This window comes from Typha angustifolia, chromosome 15 (assembly GCF_048772165.1).
Source record: "Typha angustifolia cultivar Huaian chromosome 15, ASM4877216v1, whole genome shotgun sequence".
NCBI classification, from domain to species: Eukaryota; Viridiplantae; Streptophyta; class Magnoliopsida; order Poales; family Typhaceae; genus Typha; species Typha angustifolia.
The window spans coordinates 23,141,910-23,162,390 of record NC_133253.1 but is presented as its reverse complement, the minus strand read 5'-3'; the positions used below and the strand labels follow the sequence as shown (position 1 = coordinate 23,162,390).

The window sequence follows — 20,481 nt, the reverse complement described above, 5'->3', positions numbered from 1 at the left end:
TCAATGGACAAAGCAATCACTAGAACAACAATTAGTAAATTCACTGTATATATATATATATAACAATTTGGACAGTAGCAGTGGCTGAGATGATCATTTACATTAAAGCTCTAGTCCTGACAATCTTAAAGGATAAAGCAGCAAAAATAGAAGCGGTAGCTAGCTATCTGAGTTGGTCCTTAGATAAGATAGTACCTTCCAGAAGACAAAACCTCAAGACATTTTCACACTTCGTTTAACTGTGACCGAAGTGTAGGTGGGCTCCCAACGTAAGTATAGCCAGCCATAATGCAGTCCAAAAGCAAGTCTAGCTCACAAGCCAAGTGCACTCAACGAAGGCCATGATTGGCTTACCTGCCCATCGATGGAATGACTATTGCAACATATGGTCCTATGTCAAGTTGGAGCAGTCATGGTCCAAAATAAATATGATTACAAGCAACTTGCCTCGATCGAAGACAACCTAGTCCAATCACAACCCTTCCTCCTACCGATAGGCGAGACCCAATTAATCGTACTAATCTCGCAATCAATATTTCAAAAGTTTTAGTGTCACGATTACAATTAGGCAAATACTTTCCAACCTGTTACGTAGTACTTAATATGAGAGACGAAATATTCGAACGAACACCATAGATAAAAAGGGCGATGCATGCCTACAAAAATGTAGTACAACTGAGCTTTGTGATGTCGAGAATCCAAGGTCCATCTCTCCAAATCAACGGTCAGGATCATATTCTTCCTCTCTCTTATAGTCTTATCCATTCCAATAGAGGAAGAAGTCATTCCATGATCGCGACAATAAAAAATTACTTCAAATAAGAGGCAAAAAAGAGTGCCGATTTTGTCATCCAGCGAGAGGAGAATAGAATCCCCAAATCTGGAAGCAAAAGTTTGCAAGCAATCCATCCAATGGCGTCTCTCCTCCTCCTTATCATCTCTCTCCTCTCTTTCTTCCTTCCCGAATACATCCAATCCATCCACCTCCGCCTCGGATCCGGCAGCGCTGTCTTCTCCGTCGCCGACTACGGCGCCGCGGGCGACGGCCGGAGATACGACACGGATGCAATCCAATCCGCGATCGACGCCTGCGCGAGGGCGGGAGGGGGTCGGGTAGTCCTACCGTGCGGCGGTGACTACCTGACGGCGACGGTGTTCCTGCGATCAGGCGTGATTCTCGAGGTGGAGAAGGGGGCGCGGCTTCTCGGCGGGACGAGGGAGGAGGACTACCCGAGGGAGTCGGCGCGGTGGTACGTTGTGCTGGCGGAGAACGCGACGGGTGCGGGGATCACCGGGGGAGGTGAGATCAACGGCCAGGGCGAGGAGTTCGTGGTTAGGGCGAGCGCGAGGAAGAATGTGATGGTAAGCTGGAACCAGACTGGGGACTGCGAGGGGGACGAGTGCCGTCCTCGCCTCGTGGGCTTCATCGACTCCAAGGACGTCAAAGTTTGGGACGTCACGCTTAACCAGCCCGCTTACTGGTGGTGAGGCCTCTTCGCCTTCACTTGTTGGGCCTATTTCTTAAATGGGCCAGGCTAAGTAGTAGTTCATCTAAGAAATTTCATTTTTTATTTTTTATTTGTTGCAGTTTACATCTGGTAAGGTGTGATAACTCATTGATCCACAACGTATCCATATACGGGGATTTCAACTCACCCAACAACGATGGAATCGACATCGAAGATTCGAACAACACGGTCATCACCAACTGCCACATCGACACTGGAGATGACGCCATCTGTCCCAAATCTTCCACTGGGCCCGTTTATAACTTAACCGCTAAAGACTGTTGGATTCGAACCAAATCCAGCGCTATCAAGCTAGGAAGTGCTAGCGTTTTCGACTTCAGGCGATTGTTCTTCGACAACATCACCATCGTGGATTCGCATCGAGGGCTTGGGATGCAGATCCGCGATGGAGGAAACGTGAGCGACGTTGTCTTCTCCAACATCAGGATTAGCACCAGATACTACGATCCTCTATGGTGGGGCAGAGCGGAGCCCATCTACATCACGACCTGCCCAAGGCACTCGACGTCTAAATCTGGGTCCATATCCAATGTTCTCTTTGTAAACATCTCGGCAGTCTCGGAGAATGGAGTGTTCTTGTCGGGCTCCAGATATGGGCTGCTTAGCAACTTCAGGTTCAAAAATGTCAGCTTAACTTACAAGAGATGGACTCGGTTCCCAGGTGGATTGTTTGACTACAGGCCTGGATGCCAGGGATTGGTTAATCACAGCGCTGCAGGCATGATGATGGAGCACATCTCAGGGCTGGAGATAGATGATGTGAAGATGAGGTGGGTTAAAGACAGTTCAAAAGAGTGGGATGATCCTCTCTGGTTCAGACCAAACACTGTGGGCAAGATCACTTTCCATGAATGGCAGTCGGAAGTTTACTAGCAATGTTCATAACTCACAAGAGTTCCCATTTAATTATAAGTCTTTGTACGGTGTAATAAAACTCTGTGGAATTTAGATATAGAGATTTTTATAATTTAATTAATAGATGTTGTAGTAGTAGTAAGATGCCGTTTTGCTTTCAGGTTGTTATTTGCAAATGGAACCGAAAAGGACATACATTCTTTCACTAGTAGTCGCGTTTTAACTCATAGATACTCGGTGAGGCCTCCGACCCGTTAAATGATCCGGATCCGATTCCCGCCCTTATATTTCCAACGTCCAAACCTCCAGTGTTCCCGCCCTCCCTCTCTCTCTCAAATTCTACTCGATCGTTCCCCTTCCCTCGATTCCTCCCGAAAGCAATATGAAGGCAATCTCAGCGGCGGCGGCTGTGGCTGGAACGGGGAGGAGCCGCCTGAGATCGCTGGCCTGCACAAGAGGCAGCGGCTCCGGCGAGGGAGCCGGTCGGTGGACGAACCCTGGGGCGGAGGAGCGACCCAAGGGCTACCTATTTAACCCTCCGCCTCCGCCGCCGGAAGAATCGCGGAAGTGGGAGGGATGGGATCTTCTATGCTACCTCACCTCCTTCGTCATCCTCGGCGTAAGCCCCAACGCCAAGCCCGACCTCACCACTCGAGACCTCGACCCACCAACACGACCCTCGAACACCTCCAGCAGAAGATTTGCTCCATCAATGGCCAGTGATCCGTGGTTGGGATCGGAATCTCTCGTTTGGTCCTACGGTATGGATTTCATTATTGATTCATATGTTGCTTCTTTTGTGATGGTGGTGGATTTTAGAGTTTAGGGTTTAAATAAGATGGTGATGGGATGTGTAATTTGGTAGGAATCCCGATCGGATATTATCTTCGAGTCATAACTATGAAACTAATGGTTGTTTTGGATATTAGACATGCTAAGATCAGTTCGTAGAGAATTGTTCTTGATTCAATTGACAAAATGTTCTTGCATCCTGTCTTTCGCCTGGACGACTTGGGAATTATGGTCTGGAAATGAAACTTCACTGTCCTTAAACTAATTATAACTGCATAGTGACAACATTTTCCTTTTATGATTAAGGTGTTATTTTCGTAGGGGTTAGATTCTTCTACATTAATGATTTGCTCTGTTGATAATTCATGGGAGCAACCTTTTGCTTGAGTATTATTCAGGTGTGCTCCGCATTAAGATTGAATAATTTCCGTGCATCTACTGAGGTCGTATAGATCTTAACTTAGGTACTTGTAAGCTTTCTCACAAATTTTCTATAGCATGGGCTTTTTATTGATCCGATCAACGTATCAATATATGCAGTCAGTTAAGAGCATACCTTGAAGTTCAGCAACTTCCAATGTTATTCAAGAAAAAGGCATTGCCGTGGATGTTATTCCTCAATCTGTAGTGGTACTTTTACTGTGGCGCCTTGACTCATAGAACTTCCTTAGTTTGGCCTACGGCTAAATTGGTTATGCTACTTGTAAGTCCTGAACTTTGGGTGTTTAGAGACTAGGCATAGCATGAATATGGAAAATCTGCTGACAGGGTAAGCATGATACATGCATCTTTCTTCGTCTTACAAATGCTTCAGCTTGGTTTATATTACATTTATAAAAGAGTGCACTCTATGTTTGATGGTTTTTAGCCACGTACAAATAAGTTCGACTTCTCCAAAATGACCACACTGGTTTTGTTAGGCAATTTTTACTAGTTACTCCTTCCAGATGTATCCAAGTTCCTTTGGTGTGCATATAGTAAATATTTTAAGAGTTTCTCTGAAGTTTGTCTATTATTATTTTTTTCTTATTTATTAGGCCTACAGGATGACCTATTCTGTTTACCTTCTTCGCCTTCACTTTTAGAATTGGACGACAGACAACTTCGATCTTATCTTCTTTCAGATTGAGTGACTTAAAAATTGTGTTTCCTAACAGATAAGGTTGCCTGATTCATAGACAACTATTACCTGTTATCGTTTCAATATAATTTTGGATAACAAAGATTATTCAGTTCTTGCATGATCAGGGTAGAAAGTTTGAGGTAAGTTTCCAACAGAAAATTGCTCTATGCAACTTCACTTTACCTCAAAAAAAATGTTATCAGTGCATTGCTATTACTTTGAGATTTTGTTGGACGAAGAATTATTAAAGCATTTGGCTGATGCAAGCTATGAAGATGGACTTTCAGCTTCTGCATCTAAAATATGATGGGTTTGCTACTGATATCCTTCAGATATATATTTATTGGGCGGAATTTGCTCTTGTGATATTCTGTTTGTATGGGACAAGAAGGGCTACCTTGACCTTTTAAATCTTAAGCGATGCACAGATGTGTACCTCTTCTTGAGGAACAAGTTGTATAACATGTAGTGCAGTAAATGAATGACCCTTCTAGCACATTATAGTAGATATAAGCAGGTTACATATATTACGTATGGAATATATATGGGCAGCCACAAAGAGTTAAAAGAATTAAATACTATATTTGCATCATACATTATTAGCCATCATGTCTTGATTGCTATACTATTATTTTAGTATATTATTGAAACTTAGATAATAAGATGTGATAGTAATTAGGTTGCAACACTATACTTCATATTTAGATATTCTGATACATTTTTTTTATTTCTCTACTTGATTATTTTTCTTCTTCGTTGTTTTTTTATTGCTTCCGTTCTCAGCTATACACATTGTCACATTTTAATAAGTTTGAATACTTTTCTTAAAATGCATGACCTGGAGTGCATATGCTCTTGCATATGCATTTACCTAACTATGGCATGTTTAGGACAATACTCTGGTGCAGTATGCCATGGGCCCATGGTTTTTAAGAACATTGACCTTGTTTGAGTAATTTGCGGAAAGCGGCATTTCTCAAATTTGGTAGTCTAATTTGTTTGATTAATGGTAGTTATAATGAGAACGTATATATGTTTATGGTTTCATCATATTAGAGCATATACAAGTTTGCGATTTGCACAAATTTGTAGAACATCTTGAGGCTCTATATTGATCAATATAACCATTTCATAAAGTAATGCTTCCAAGTCTTTTTATCCTAATGTGGGTCAATAGAGCACAAATCAAAATTAAGAGGGCTGGAAGATTTGACAAATTTCTATAAACGATTATCAATTTACAATTTTACATCCATCCTTTTAAAGATGGCAACGAATTCTCCTCCTAGCAACATTGGTTTACAGTCAGTCGCCAGGTGTGTTATCTACCTGAATGGGTATGTAGACTTACATATGATAAGTCTTGGCAAGATATGTTGTAATTGATGCAATTATATATTTGATTTAGTTGATGTAATATCTACAAATTTGAAATTAGAATTTTTAATCTTTTGTTGACTGGTAGTGAAAAAAAGAGTTAATGATGACTAGTTAGACACATGCTTCCTTTCAAAGTTTATTTACCAATGAATTCTAGATTCACAATTGCTTACTTAGAGAAAGATCCACCTAGTGTTTGGTAAACTTTGGAGTGTATTGTCAATTAACTTTGGTGTACCAAATAAAGGTTCGTCCCTTTGCTTCGTAATGTAGCAATCTACATCTAACTCTTTAATCAGCTTCTTTGTGACGTTCTTCCCTTTCTTAATTATTATTACTTTTCTAGATTCTATTGCAGTAGATTTTTCTTTCTTCTTTTTTCTCGTCTCGCCTTATTTTCTTGATGCTACTAGTTTATATTTTTTGGTGGGGTTTACAAATCATGTTCTCCTTTTGAACGAGTACAGATCTCAACTTTGCTTTAAACCTAAAGTTGATACTTGCCATTGCTGTCTTTTAATATAATTCAGCTCATTAATGGATGCTTCTTGTCATGTCTATCTTTACCTTGACATATATTTGCAAAGCAGTATAGGGGAAATAATGCATCATGGACACTTTCTTTTACACATTTATTCAGAGATCTTTTTAATACAGGCCATTGATCTTGTTGGAGGTTGGGCCAGAATCTTCTGCATCACCAGCTGCAGAAATTTCCTGCAGTCCAGTTCTCGCCGGTGTTGTAACAGGCTGCAAGATGGTTTATAATATTTTTAACTCTTTACTCTGTCTGATTTGGCAGATATTTATATGCTGCCAAGTTAACCAAATTGTAGCATGAAATTCCTGCAGTCGGCATTAAAGGGAATCCGCTTCCTTTCAGGTAACAATTTAGCTTTTGACGTACTATTTTAACTTTGCAATCACTTTGAATAGCGCTCTTGAGTACCATTTGGATTATACAGTTCTTAGTTACAAGACAAGATTAGATTCATTATACATTTAAAAAAGAACTATTTATTCGTCCTGTTCTTTTTCTGGGTGAACTTAGTTTTATAGTATACTTCTTTAAAGAAAGTTTTAAAGTAGACTGCTTTTATCAAATGTGCGTATGGAAGATATTTTATGGTTCTCGACCCAATTGCCCCTTCTTTTTACAAAGTTGAAATTTACTGATTTAAAAACCGGTGCTTATACGTCATACAATGGAATTTGAAGGTCTTCTTCTACTTGATTTACAAGGCAATGATGATATTATCAACGCAAAATAACCTTAATATTTAATGTTAAAATAACTACATGCCTCTCATTGCTACACTTTTAATCCTAACATTTCCTTATAGTTGGATATCAATGATTATTCTGTGTTACTTATCCTCCTAATCAAGCAATCCCGCTGTATGAGACGACCAGGATGGACAAGTCGAAGTGGCAACTGTTGGAAGTGCTGATGTGGATTAATAAACGACAATTGCTTGATCTATCGAGGTCTTCAATAATTAATACATTCTGTGAGGACTGAGGACTGTCCCTTTCCGATAGCAGTCTTGGGCCCCCTGTTAGATCCTGACATAGGATTTCCAGCTATGTGAAGCTCTTGAATGGACTGATTTGCCCCCAAATTGTGTTGAACGATTAGTTCCTGCCCTGTTTTTTAGTTCCTGTTGGAGGTTATTTGGGTAATTTGAGGAGGGTTTGGGCAGATCTACGTATTTGGATCTAGTTCTGTAACTTCTACGATCCGCGTCATGGCAATCAGGTCACTGCCAACGAGGAAAGAGGTTGTAACGTCGAATCGCAACTCTGGGGACCGCAAGGTAACTTTCAGAACTTTGTCGTCCAATTTTCAGTTAATTACCTTCTCACCCCTTGTCTCGGTTATCTCCGATTATTCTCTCTGCTATTTGATTATTTCACTTATAAGGCTGCTTATAATAAATCTGCCATGTATTGTGCCTCTACAATATGCTCTGACTTTGGTGCATAGTCGTGGCAACTTCGTAGGGGAAGACATTGATATCCTCAGGGAAGAATTGTACCCTATTCTTCTTGTTAATTATCCAGAAAGCACACGAGCTTATTAATGTTAAAAATCGTTCAGTTGAGATACAACCATAAACTGTCACTATTTCAACTTGATAGCTTCTGTAGCTCAATTATAAGTACCACAATTATTCTCAACTGCGAAGTTACATACGTTTCTTATGTTATATATTTAAAAGTTTCTACAAACTTATAGGCAGCTTACTTCCAAAATCCTAGCTTCAGAATTTTGATGGATGGCGATTTTCCATCTACCTCTACTTTACTGAACCCAGGATTGTCCCGTTTGCATCAACCATCCTTCATGGGTTTCAAACTTAAATAAGGCATTACTCTTGTGTAACATTCTTTGGTATATAATCTGGGTGTCTGGAATAAAAGGTCGGCAGCGAAAGCCTTGGCCTAACGACTGCTTCGCTGTTATGGACCCCACGTTCCAGCCATACCCAATAGAACCGAGAGACCCGCAGAATCCAGTGGCATTCTCGTCATTTTGTGTATCTCCCAGGGCGATGACGTAGCGGGAGCAACCGGTAAACACCGGTCGTATTCATCCACCGACAGGGAGTCGCCACCATAAACCAGCCGGCTGCAGATGAATCTCTTCCAAGCATCCAAGTGTGGTCACCTCCTAAGTGAGCATTAAAACTTCGCCTGGCGAAGAATAAAAACAAGAGGGGGGTGGGAGTATCTTGGCGGCCTTCTCTTTTATGAAGCATTTCTTTGTTTCGGTCAATCCCCCCCCTTTTTTTTTGTTTTCTTTTTCTCGATTATTGGGAGAATAAGGGCGAGTTTTGTCTTCCTTTAGAGCTCCGGCGAGCTCGATCGTAGGGATTCCAAGGTGCATTTCTTGATCCGTCTCTGTTTCCGCCTCAATTGCCTGACATCTGAGCGTGTTTTAACAAGAGGAGTCGATAGTGTGGCTTTTAGTAGGATTTGAATTGGATACTGTTAGATTGGTGAAGCCCTGGATCTTCTCTTGTTTTTCCTGTAGATTTCAGTAATTTGTTACCATTTGGAGATCCTTACCTTTCATGGAGATTTGATCGCTTGAGCTCATCTCTCTTGTGCTTTGTAGATCCTTATTGTGGATAGGCTTCTATCACTCTGGTTCCACTATTTTTGTGTTGCCTGAATCTTGCTCTCTTTTACTCTAATTAGTTTCTATAGTCCGATAAGTCGGGCTTGTGATGCGGAGAAGTATAAATAACTTCCTTAATTTCGTCTTTCTTTATTTTTATATTTACCATTTGGAGAATTGATGCTTTTCATGAAGTTACATTGTGGATGCGCTTTATGCCCCAAGGGCTTCACTTTGCCTGTTGCCTGATTTAGGAATTCAGTACTCCTGGTAGAACTGGCTCTTCTGGGAGAGCTGTAATCTTGCAACTGTGATTGAACAACAATAATGTGATTCTAGTTTTTTTTCCCAGTCATCAAAAGTCAGAATTCCACAAGAACCACTGTCATTTGTCTATTGTGTTATCATTCTTATTAATCTCTTAAATGGCTAATTTGTTTTGATGATTTGGTTGGATGAAACTTTTAACTTTATGCATTCAAAATGACGTGCACTGTGGGGCTGCGCATGCATCATATGACATAGTATTACTATATTGAAATACTTGATTTAGCCAATGTATGAGCCCAATAAGTCTCAGTCAAGTTATGCAGAGAAGCAGAATGGAATGAATGCAAGATCAAATTTTTTATTATCTGTATGTAGTTTTGATTTTCCAATTAGATGAATACTTAGTGTTGGAATGAAGTTGTATAGCACCTTCTTTTATCAGAGTAATCTATGTTTGATCAAATCAAGGTTCTGACATTCTCATTGGAACATTATGTATAAATTTTGTAGTTGCTGGAAGCTTTTTTTGTACTTCAACCTCATCGAAAATTGCCTTCTTTTCTTTACAACAAAATTGCCTATCATCTAGTTCTAGATTGTGTTATCGGGCTTTTACGTGCTTCTGTTTCATTCTTTTCACGTTATTATTATTCACTTTGATGAATTACATATGTAGGTTCATCCTTAAATAAGTAATTCACCTTCTATGTTTTATAGGTTTTCTCCATCATTAATCTGGACTCCTCCTAATGTCTTACTGTATCAGCTTTTCTTGCCTGATAGGCTGATACTTTGTTACTAGTAAATTAACTCAGCTTAAATACATGCTACTTTGCAGTTGAGTTCTTTTCCATGATTGTCCTAGGATCAGATGTAGCAGCTATTATCTTGGAATCAATCTTACATGAAGAAGATTGTATACAGGTGTGGACAGCTATATAAAGTTCGACGCAAGTGCTCTTCTCTTAAGAAGTAACTAATTGGATATCTACAAGAACACCCTGAGGCTTATACCTTCATACACAAGGGTATAGTATTAGTACCTAATATGTGCTTCAACTGAAGGATTAGGTGTCACTGAGCTTCGAGAATATGTAGTCATTAGATTATGCCAATTGTGCATACAGGTGTCAAGTTCTGATAATTAAATCAAGATCTTGTGGAATGGGTGCCAAAGAGAATGGGGAGGAAAGAGATGATCGTTCAAGTGACATGGAAAGGGAAGTGAAACAAGGCAAGGAAGGTGAATCAGATTATGAGCTTGCTAGAGATTCTCTTTCATCCAGTGAGACTCAAACTAATGAATACAAAAAGGTAAAAAGAGTTTCAAGGGTTCCCAAAAAGATCACAAAAAAAGAGTCAACTGATAATCACCCTCGTACATCAAGAGTCATTGCTAATCGTCAGGATTATAGCAAACTGCAATCTAGATCATCAAATAGTAGTCAAAAGAAATCTCAGAAACCAAGCAAAGATGCTGCTATTGCTAAGAATGTTAACGGTGAAAAATTGGACATCAGAAAGTTTCCTTCCAAATCTTCATCAGAGGTTTCTGAAGAAATTGATGATAAAGCTAGTGAGGATGTTAAGGAGATAGATGTCTTGGACGAGGCTCCCAATTGTGATCAGAGTACTGGAACAGATGATGAAACAGCTGATAGAGAAGAGAATATTGTTGAAGATGGCAGGGTGAGTGCATATCAGAAAATTGAGGAGATGGCATTGAAGATTGAGAAGCTGGAGGAAGAGCTTAGAGAAGTTGCTGCTCTTGAGATTTCTCTCTATTCTGTGGCAGCAGAGCATGGAAGCTCAGCACATAAGGTTCATACACCTGCGCGACGTCTTTCAAGGTTATACATCCATGCCTGTAAATATTGGTCTCCTGACAAGAAAGTCACTGTTGCAAAAAGTACAGTTTCTGGGCTGGTGCTTGTCACCAAGTCATGTGGCAATGATGTCTCAAGGTAAAGCATGTTATTCATTATAATACTTTCAACTTGAGCAAATTAGCATGTGCCAAATCATAGATTAATAAGCTTCTTTGTTTTCTGAAGGTTGACGTTCTGGTTGTCGAACACAGTTGTCCTGAGAGAGATCGTTTCTCAATTTTTTTGCAATTTATCCCAACCAAGTCTGATCACAAAGGCATTTGAGATGAATGAGAATGGAGAGATATTTGATGGGAAATTTACCCCATTGGGATTGAAAAATTGTTCTGGTAGCAAGCAAGCAAAAAATGTTGGACTTATGAAGCTACCAGAGGACAGGCAGGAGATTGTTACCTTTACATCTGCACTGAAAAAGATAGAGTCTTGGATATTCTCCCGCATTGTTGAGTCTGTGTGGTGGCAGGTAAAGTTCCGTTCCTACATATTTCCTTCGAGACATTGGCATATATCCCGAGCATTATTGCTATTACATGATGTTTCATCCTCGTAATAACCTCTGGACCTTAATTATTAGCTGCTACATCTCTGCATGCTTCATATGCTACCTGTAATGGTTTGATAGAGTTTCAGAAAATGTGCGTAGAACATAACAAAGAATGGTTGAATTGTTGATATCTTTATCTTGAAATGCTCAGTTAGCTATTCAGATGGGTTTAGTTGTAAGATAGCACTTCAGGAAATTTTTGCTTTCTCTTCAACTATTTTGTTGGCGGTTTGGCTTACACTGTCACCAGTTGATATAGTTACGTGAAGAGAGTTTCTGCCCTTTTTTTTTATTCCCTCTTTCTTTATTCCTTCTCTTTTCAGCTATCCTGCAAAGCTACAACCCCACATTGATTGCTTCAGTTCAGGGTTGAGACTTTCAGTATGAATTCATCTTGATTTTTTATTATGATATTTCATGGTTAGAAGATTTCTTTCTTGCCTTAGCTTCCATCACATCTTTGCATGAGCACATATGCACCTGCATAAGAACCTACTTAGTGCATAGTTGTTATCCATTACTTTAGTCACCTGCGTAACAAGGCTGTCGTTTAAAATGTAGATAGGAATTTAAGGAAATAAACTAAATTGTTGAATTTTGCAGAACACGTGAGATTTATTCTCTATAAAGTACTAGCATCCTGTGTGGTCACTAACTTACTCTCTACATAAATTTCTAATGAATATAGTTATGATTTCAGGCAATGACCCCTCACATGCAATCTCCAGCAGAAAATTTGTACACAACAAGAGAATTTGGGGGGTTTTTAGGACCAGCTTTTGGTGATCGGCAGCAAGGAAACTTTTCCATTAACCTATGGAAGAGTGCATTTCATGATGCCTTCACCAGACTCTGTCCACTTCGTGCAGGAGGGCATGAGTGCGGCTGCTTACCTGTATTGGCAAAAATGGTATGATCTGGTAGAGACAATCTGCACTTAGATTTTTCAAGAAAATACTTCTTGTACCTCGAACAAACATGATTTGCAATTCCAATAAGAAACTAATAGACATATCCCACATGTTTTCTCTCTCCCTTTCATTTTTACAGTGTCATTCGGAATATTGTATCGCTCAATGTTCCTTTTATGTACCTTCCTATCTCCATTACCAAATAAAACCAGAATAGTGGACTCTCTTTATCCTTATTTTGTTCCATTAAAATACTTTTGAAGTTGAGCATGTAAGCCATAACTGAAATATTAGACCACATTGTTGCCTCTCTTTTCTTAGTTTTCATATACTATCTTTACGTAAATAGTAGTACTGTTGATTTGTATGTATGAACTAAAATATAATCCTCCTTCAACTTGATCCTAGATCATAGGACATCAAAGGATGCTATGTGCTTCATCGATCATGTTCAATACCTAAGCATCATGTAAATAGGCTGCCTTCATTAACTCAATTCTACTTTCATCATATTTGGACAATTGAATGCTCCATTGATCATGTTTAACACCCACCTGCAACTTTTAACTTGTAACATTAATCAACTCCTTTTCGCATTATTAGGTGATGGAACAGTGTGTAGCCCGTTTGGATGTTGCCATGTTTAATGCCATTCTTCGTGAATCAGCGAGCCAGATGCCAACAGATCCTGTATCTGATCCAATTGTGGATGCAAAAGTTCTGCCAATTCAAGCTGGGGATTTGAGCTTCAGATCTGGAGCGCAACTTAAAAACTCTGTACGTACAATATCAGTCAGCTATTCTTCTTGCCTTATAGATGAGAAGTTACTCTTTTTTGTTTCTAAATCAGAAAGAATTCCATTGTATTTTTGCATTTGTTTTTGAACCAAAATCAGCTATGACTTGCGGAAAGAATGAATGATTCACCATGGTATATGTGCTCAGAACGCAGTAGTGAACACATGACAGAACTACATGCAAATAGATGTTTCTTAACCCTGTCCTTTATTAGATAAGAAATTCCTGAACCAGTGAAGTACATAATCTGGAGCAGATTGACAAACACTTGCTGTGCAGATTAGTGTATATGATGGTATTTAGGAGTGTGTTCACAATGTTGAAACAAACAGGTGTTTACATAACTTGATGGAAAAACTGCCTCTCTGCAGATTGGCAATTGGTCCAGATGGTTGACAGATATGTTTGGTATGGATGCTGATGATTCTGGAAACGATGCCCAAGATACTGATGAGAATGTTAACAGAAGAGAGACTGCGAAATCAAAATCCTTCCATCTACTTAATGAGTTGAGTGACCTCTTGATGCTCCCTAAGGACATGCTTCTCGAAAGAACCATTAGGAAAGAGGTTAGTTGTGACATATAGCTCCTCATTTGAGCTTAATAAACTTTATCATCTCCTCTTCTTTTTTTCTTGATCACATTTTCTGCTTGGACTTGAGTCGTCGTTTTTTTTCTGCTGGAAATTCAAGGTCTGTCCTTCAATTGGTCTTGCCTTAGTAACAAGGATACTTTGCAATTTTACACCTGATGAGTTCTGTCCGGATCCTGTTCCTGGCATAATTCTGGAGGAACTGAATTCTGAGGTATGTGGTTTCTGGTGCATTCAAACTAACTCAAGTTATAACTTGTAAAGTGCTTCTTTAAGTATCGTAACAGAAGTGTTAGTCCTTTTATCTTCTGTCCTGCAAAGTCACATGAGTGAATGGTGCCCTGTGGGCTTAAACATAAACTACACTGCGAAGCCTTTTACTATGATGAGATTTCTCATAATTTCTCTTTCTCTGCACTCAAAGCTTTAGTTTGAGAATTCAACTTTGTCAAACCTACTTGTCGTTCCCCATCTTTTCCTTCTAATAAGTTGGGGCTACCCAAAAATGGGGGAAAGAAAAAGAAGGAGAAAGGAAATGAGGAAGAGCTTTGATGGTACCAAAGTCTGCATGCATGTAGCTTGCTCTTTCTTATCAGCCTTTTTTTCCTAGAAACACTAGCTTCTTTGTCATCTAAAATTTCTTCTCTTGGAATATTCTTTTGCATCTCAGTTTGGTCTATAATGTTATTTCTAGTGCAGACACCTTCACTCTTTAATGTCAGTATCATGTGGCGTTCATATCTTGCAGAGGTTGCTGGAGCATTTGTCAGACAAAGGCCTAACCAGCAGCTTCCCATGTGTTGCGGCTCCTGTTGTCTATTCCTCCCCTGCACCATCCGATGTGGCTGAGAAGGTAGCAGATGTGGAAGGCAAAATTGGGTTGGACAGAAGGGCATCAATGATTCAGAGGAGGGGGTACACCAGCGACGATGATTTGGATGACCTAGATTCCCCCCTCACATCCATAATTGATAAAACTCCTCCAGTTTCCCCATCCAATGGGGCAGCAGATGCTACACAGAAAGAATACTCACAATCTACCGCAAGATATAAGCTCCTCTGTGAAGTATGGTCTGAATGAATATATTTCAAGCCCTGCAAATGGTCATCCTTTTCTTTTGTAAAGAGTGAACTTTTTCAAAAGAGAATATTGAAACATCAAAGCAAACACATATCAAGGACAGCAACTACTACAAATCAGGATATCGTCCTGAAAAATTTGCTACACTTGACTAGCACTCAGTTCTAGTTGTGAGTGTGCCTATAAGGAAAAAAATGTGCAGAGATATAGATTTTATTGCAAGAACATTCTGATGTTTGTATATTCTATTACTATCTAGTACTTTACAGGTTAACTTTATACTGAATGAAATTTTCAAACTTAGCTTGGTATTATATAGTGCAATGAATCATCTTCCCTGTCTAAATTATGTGGCGAATATGGAACAAATGCTAATACAATACACACACAGATAACTTGAAATTTTATTTTCTACCGCTAAACCATTGAAATAAACTTCTCCATTCAGTTATCTACTTTGTGTTATTGATGAGAGCATTAATTCGTTATATATACTATGGGGCCAACATACTGCAACTTAAAAGATCTTCCTATCTATAATACTGTTAGCTGAAAGAAGCAATAGTGACATCTCCATGTGGCTTTCCTATACAGGGACTACAAAAAATAAGCTAAACTCACTGTCAGATAAATTTTTAGTTAGATGTAGATAAGTTCACTTCAAATCAACCAAGTGAGCACAAAAAATACTACTGGAGGACTGTGATTTTATTGTAGGAAAATAAATTATAATCTAACTCTATGTATGAGTTGTCTTAAGTTGGATCAAGATGTCAGAAGATATTTATTATCTTCAAAATTGGTCGATTCCTATCAACCCAGCTGGAAGTACTATGAGGCCTATATTGAGATCCACTTGCAAATTATATTTAATGACCATATGTACCGCTAAGCATGAAGGACACCAGTCACATTAATTTCACAGAAGCTAATCTGTTGATGTTAAGGAGTAGCTTCTCTGAACCGTCGCTGTTGAAGCTCACATGCTACGAATAGGAACTCTTCAAATGGATTGCCAATTGGTGTGTTGCTCTGCTGTGTTGGGTTAAGAAGATAACACTGAACAACACTAGCTAGTTGGGTCTTTAATTTATTTAATCAAACTTAATTCACTCAACTCATGCCATGTGGAGGTGCCCCTGCTTCAAGAAACAGAGAAGGACCCAAGCAAGACGTCGATAGTGACAATGGGATGCATCGTTTGATGCCGATCCACCGGACAACGAGTAGTTGAATGCCATCTCGAGTCTGTTTGCTTGTACGAAGTGGATCAGGCTGTTTGGTTGGCATCCATTTGTTTCTCTGACGCTTATGTGAGGAGAGAAAAGAAAAAAAAAAAAGATTCTAATGGAGTTTTAAGCTCTACCAAACTAACCACTGAGATTGGGATGAGGTTAAATTGCGCAGAAAGCAAGCCTCTTGTCCTCTATTTATCAAACATTTTTTCATAGGATAGGATAATGTTATCATGAATATAATAAACTATGCTAAAGCAATCCCTAGGTGTGATGATCATGATGGGCAACTAAAATCAGTGCATTATTAAACACTAGTATAAGAGATATAGAGAGGCAACATCATAATACCGTTCTCCTATTGAGTGGCAACCCAATGTTCCTTTGTCCAAGTAGGTGCTCTCATCTAGCACTAGCTTAATGTTATTAAGCAACCAAGAAATAATTTTGCACAAAAGACCCTCTTTTGTTCATATTCCGTAAAGCTTTGGGAACGAACGTCGCATCCGAGCAGTCGTCCCATGTAAGGAAGTTTACGAACGAGCCCCTAATCTATTCCTATTTACAAAGCCATCCCCTCCCTCGTCTCTTCCTAGCACTCTCACAGTCTCGAATATTTACAACCTAAAACGGGCTAGCCTTCTTCTAGATATAAAATTAGAAAAACAAAGGACTAAAAGGAAAATTTAAAAACAATCTCTCCAATGGTGGGCCACGTCAGAATTCCGGCAGCAACTGGACGGAGGACGCTAAGGGCGGCCCAGGTGGCAACGGCTGCTGCGGCTGGTGGAGCAACTTAAAGTATTCTCCGATGTCGAACCACTCACCGCCCGGTGCCATCACCCCGTCCTCGAGTTCAAGGTCGTCCACAGCTGGTAGAAACGGCGGCCTGGCGACCTCAGTGAGCAGATCCCACCTCACCCCGTTAAAGAAGGCGTGCGCCTTCACCTCCTCTGCGCCGCCGGCGTATCCTAGCCTCCTCGACGGGTCCTTCGCGAGCAGCTTCCCTATTAGATCGGTGAGATCGGATCGCTGCCCGCCGCTAAACTCGGGCTGCCTCGTCACCACGTTACGGAACGTCTCCTTCCGATTCCGTCCGCGGAACGGCGTTCTCCCGTAGGCCATCTCGTACGCGAGGATCCCGAGGGCCCACCAATCGACGGCGAACTCGTGCCCCTCCCCCCGCACGACCTCGGGCGACACGTACTCCTCCGTGCCGACGAACGAGTGCGACTTCTCGCACGTGGCGGATGGGCTGACACGTGCTGACTTCGCCTTCTTGAGCACGTGCACAGCGTTATGAGAAGAGGAAAGAGAAGAGGATGGTCCGAAGAAGATACGGGTGAGATTGCGACGGTGGTGGTGGTGGTGGTGATGGGGAGGGGAAGAGGGGGATGGGGATTTGTGGGAGAGCCGGCGGGAGAGGTCGAAGTCGGTGAGGGTGACGTGGCCGTCGGCACGGAGGAGAACGTTCTCGGGTTTCAGATCGCGGTAGACGATGGAGAGGGAGTGGAGGTGAGCGAGGGCAGAGACGATCTCGGAGACGTAGAAGAGGATGGAGGAGGTGGAGAAGACGCGATCGGGGAGGGAGTAGCGGAGGGCGTTGAGGTCGCCGCCGGGGCAGAACGGGAGAGCGCAGGCGAGGAGGTCGGGTGTCTCGACGGAGGCGAGGAGAGATGGGAGGAAGGGGTGGGAGAGGCGAGACAGGAGGGAGATCTCCCACCGCGCACGGCGATCGGCCTCAGGCTTTGACGTCTGGGAACATTTGTCGAACACCTTGAGGGCGAAGCGGGAGGAGCCATCCGTCGCGAGGAAGACAACACCCATAGCGCCGCGGCCGAGGACCCGGACCGCCCGGAGCTTGTCCAGGTCCAGTTCCATTTCCATTCTCTCTCCTTCTATTCTTCTGCTTTTACCTTCCTCTGCTTATACCAATATCTCTTTAAAATAGCAATGGAGGAGGTCTCTTGCTCTCGAGGAATTATAAATGCTTTGCTTGTCTGGAGAGGGGAGAGATAAGAGAGGTGGGGGGATATATAGAAGGAGGAGGTCTGCCAAGTTGTTTCCTTGTTGGATTATTTATTACCTATTTGAGGGGGAGGGGGGTCGTCTCCTACTTAATTAAGATGGAAGGCGGTAAAGTTTAGCATAACAGCAAATTTACCTTTCTTGATAATTAGTACTTAGGATCTCAGTTTAAACTCTGTGATCCAATGATTCCAATCCAAGGAAGGAAGAAAGGAACGAAGGATTAGATTACCTTTACCTCCCTCCTTGGAAAACAGCTCTAATTCCCTTTTCTTTGTCCTCCTTTCCCCTCTCTTATTCTTAGCTGTAAAAATTACAACAGAATAAACCTCACCGATCCCAATTACGGGTTTAAGTTGTTAGAGCAGTTAATAAGTTTTAAAAATCTAACTGATATATTATAATAATAGCAGATAATTATAGAGGATTAGTTATACGGAAATGGTGGAGAGCGTGGGGCTCTAGAGAAAAGGGTAGGATGAACACGTGTGGGGGGAGAAAAATATAATTTGGTGGGATGGGATGGGGATGGGGATGGGGATGGAATATGATTGGGATGGTACAAATCATTGTACTAATAATCAAACTTATGGTACTATTATACTGTGGGCCGCACATGGGCCACCAAGCCTAAGCATATTTATTTTTACTGGGGTAAATTCTATTTAGATTAATATATATATAAAAAAATTATTCAAATTTAATAGAAAAAAAGTTAATAGTTCTACTCATCTTTTATCATTTTCTTTCAATTTGGAATAGAATACACTTTCAAACAATGGGGTTATAGTAATTTGTACTTTCTAGTTAAATTTGGATGAAATATTTAACAAGTTTACAGTAGTATAAACTATAGAGACAAAGGGAGGTAATTTGAAATTTACCCTTGTTACTATTATATAAGACTATATCCTTTGACGAAACCATTATTTTTTACTATTAAGTATCAGGGGAATACTTGCCTTAAACATTAATTAGCAAAAGTTATGCTTATCATGTTATCACCCTTTGCATCATTTTTCTTTGAATAATGAATGCATCAAAGGTGGTCTATTTTATACCAACCACCCTCCTTACGAAAGACAATGCTATTAGAAATCACGGTCTTCAGCAATATTTATCAATAATATATTTACCTTTTGATTGTAAAATGGCTTACATGAGAGAACCATTGAATCAAGCTATCAAATTGGGCCTAAAAATATACGTATGCCAACTAGTACAACGTGAAGGGTATCATAATCTATCCCTTTGATGCTCAATCTAGTTAGATATTAGTGGTGCAAAAAGGGATTAAAAGCCGTTCTTTACATTAATCTACTACTAAAAGAATTGGGAGATGGCAGGTGTAACTCCTTTTTCTTTCGACATAAAGAGCTTGACTTTGCTTACATTGATTGTTAAACTACTATTTAACACACAGGATGTCACTTTCATTTACCTCCTTTATGAGTGATTCTTAATTATTCCCACGATTTCTGGCTTGAATTGGGCGATCTTCTCTTATTTTATAGTAATATTTATTCAATTCTATTAGTAGTTTATCATTCTTTACTTCTTTCTCTTGCCACTAGTTCTTGTCTTTCTCAAGCTGCAGTGTCTCGGTGCATTATGTGAGCTCTTGAGGTTATATGTGAGCTTTTGAGGTTTAATCACGTATGGAAGTATAAGGTATGAGATATGAATATTTCATGGCAACATAAAAAGGGCTTAAAAATTTAAGCTGGATTGGGTTACAGAGAAGGTGTACAAGTTAAAGAAACAGAGGGGTTTGGCGTAAATTAGGGTTCAATTCTCAAGTGGGTTCCAAGTTGCCTTCAGTTCCTACGTGTTATTCCACTGATGGCGGCTATGTACTCAAAGGTTGGGAAGTATGAGGTGCTTCAAAGCAAAGTGAGGGAGGTTTTCTTATGAATGACTCGGTCGGCCATCATGATTCAATTGACGATAGAAAGGCGTTGTTGTATGATTTCAATATTCTTCTTTGATAATATAAAGGGAGACATGTAGATCAAAAGATATATATATGTATAGAATGATTAGGAGCTTCCTGCTGTGCTTTTGGTGGCTATCTTTTGGTCAGAGAACATAAATATTAATTTCAAGAATGTAGCTTGGTGAAGGCATTTAGCAATAGCAACCGAGTCTTCTCATGGATTACAAGCTTAGCATTGATAAAAGATTTTAATTTTATTTTTTATTTTATTTTGGTGAGAAGGTTGAGAATAGAAATATTTTGCAGGCTGCAAGGAATGATTGGCTACCTTCAGCCAATCATGAACTGCCACGTAAACATGTGTAAGGAAAATTGCCTTGCTGTGGGAGCTTC

General features: G+C 40.3%; 3 protein-coding genes across 7 annotated transcripts; 2 read left to right on the top strand and 1 right to left on the bottom strand.

The window, feature by feature from the left end:
- Nucleotides 1-541: 541 nt before the first annotated feature.
- On the top strand, nucleotides 542-2,739 carry LOC140777309 (probable polygalacturonase). The gene is made up of 3 exons (XM_073121338.1): nucleotides 542-1,484; nucleotides 1,589-2,447; nucleotides 2,546-2,739. The coding sequence occupies exons 1-2, from the start codon at nucleotides 913-915 to the stop codon at nucleotides 2,400-2,402; spliced, it is 1,386 nt and encodes a 461-aa protein (XP_072977439.1). The 5' UTR covers nucleotides 542-912; the 3' UTR covers nucleotides 2,403-2,447; nucleotides 2,546-2,739.
- A 4,738-nt stretch (nucleotides 2,740-7,477) lies between these two features.
- LOC140777308 (uncharacterized) lies at nucleotides 7,478-15,203 on the top strand. Of its 5 annotated transcripts, none has more exons than XM_073121336.1 (9): nucleotides 7,478-7,496; nucleotides 9,998-10,101; nucleotides 10,201-11,037; nucleotides 11,128-11,425; nucleotides 12,207-12,416; nucleotides 13,021-13,194; nucleotides 13,587-13,784; nucleotides 13,909-14,022; nucleotides 14,557-15,203. In XM_073121336.1, exons 3-9 carry the CDS (start codon nucleotides 10,238-10,240, stop codon nucleotides 14,887-14,889), a joined length of 2,127 nt encoding a protein of 708 aa, XP_072977437.1. In that variant the 5' UTR covers nucleotides 7,478-7,496; nucleotides 9,998-10,101; nucleotides 10,201-10,237; the 3' UTR covers nucleotides 14,890-15,203. The 5 variants fall into 5 exon arrangements, with proteins under 5 accessions (XP_072977437.1, XP_072977435.1, XP_072977436.1 ...); XM_073121334.1 differs by lacking the exon at nucleotides 7,478-7,496 and adding an exon at nucleotides 8,332-8,563; XM_073121335.1 differs by lacking the exon at nucleotides 7,478-7,496 and adding an exon at nucleotides 8,332-8,563 and having other exon boundaries at nucleotides 9,912-10,101.
- Nucleotides 15,204-16,571: 1,368 nt separating this feature from the next.
- LOC140778126 (serine/threonine-protein kinase UCN-like) lies at nucleotides 16,572-18,439 on the bottom strand. Its single transcript, XM_073122691.1, has one exon. It carries the CDS (start codon nucleotides 18,009-18,011, stop codon nucleotides 16,842-16,844), a length of 1,170 nt encoding a protein of 389 aa, XP_072978792.1. The 5' UTR covers nucleotides 18,012-18,439; the 3' UTR covers nucleotides 16,572-16,841.
- Nucleotides 18,440-20,481: the final 2,042 nt, after the last annotated feature.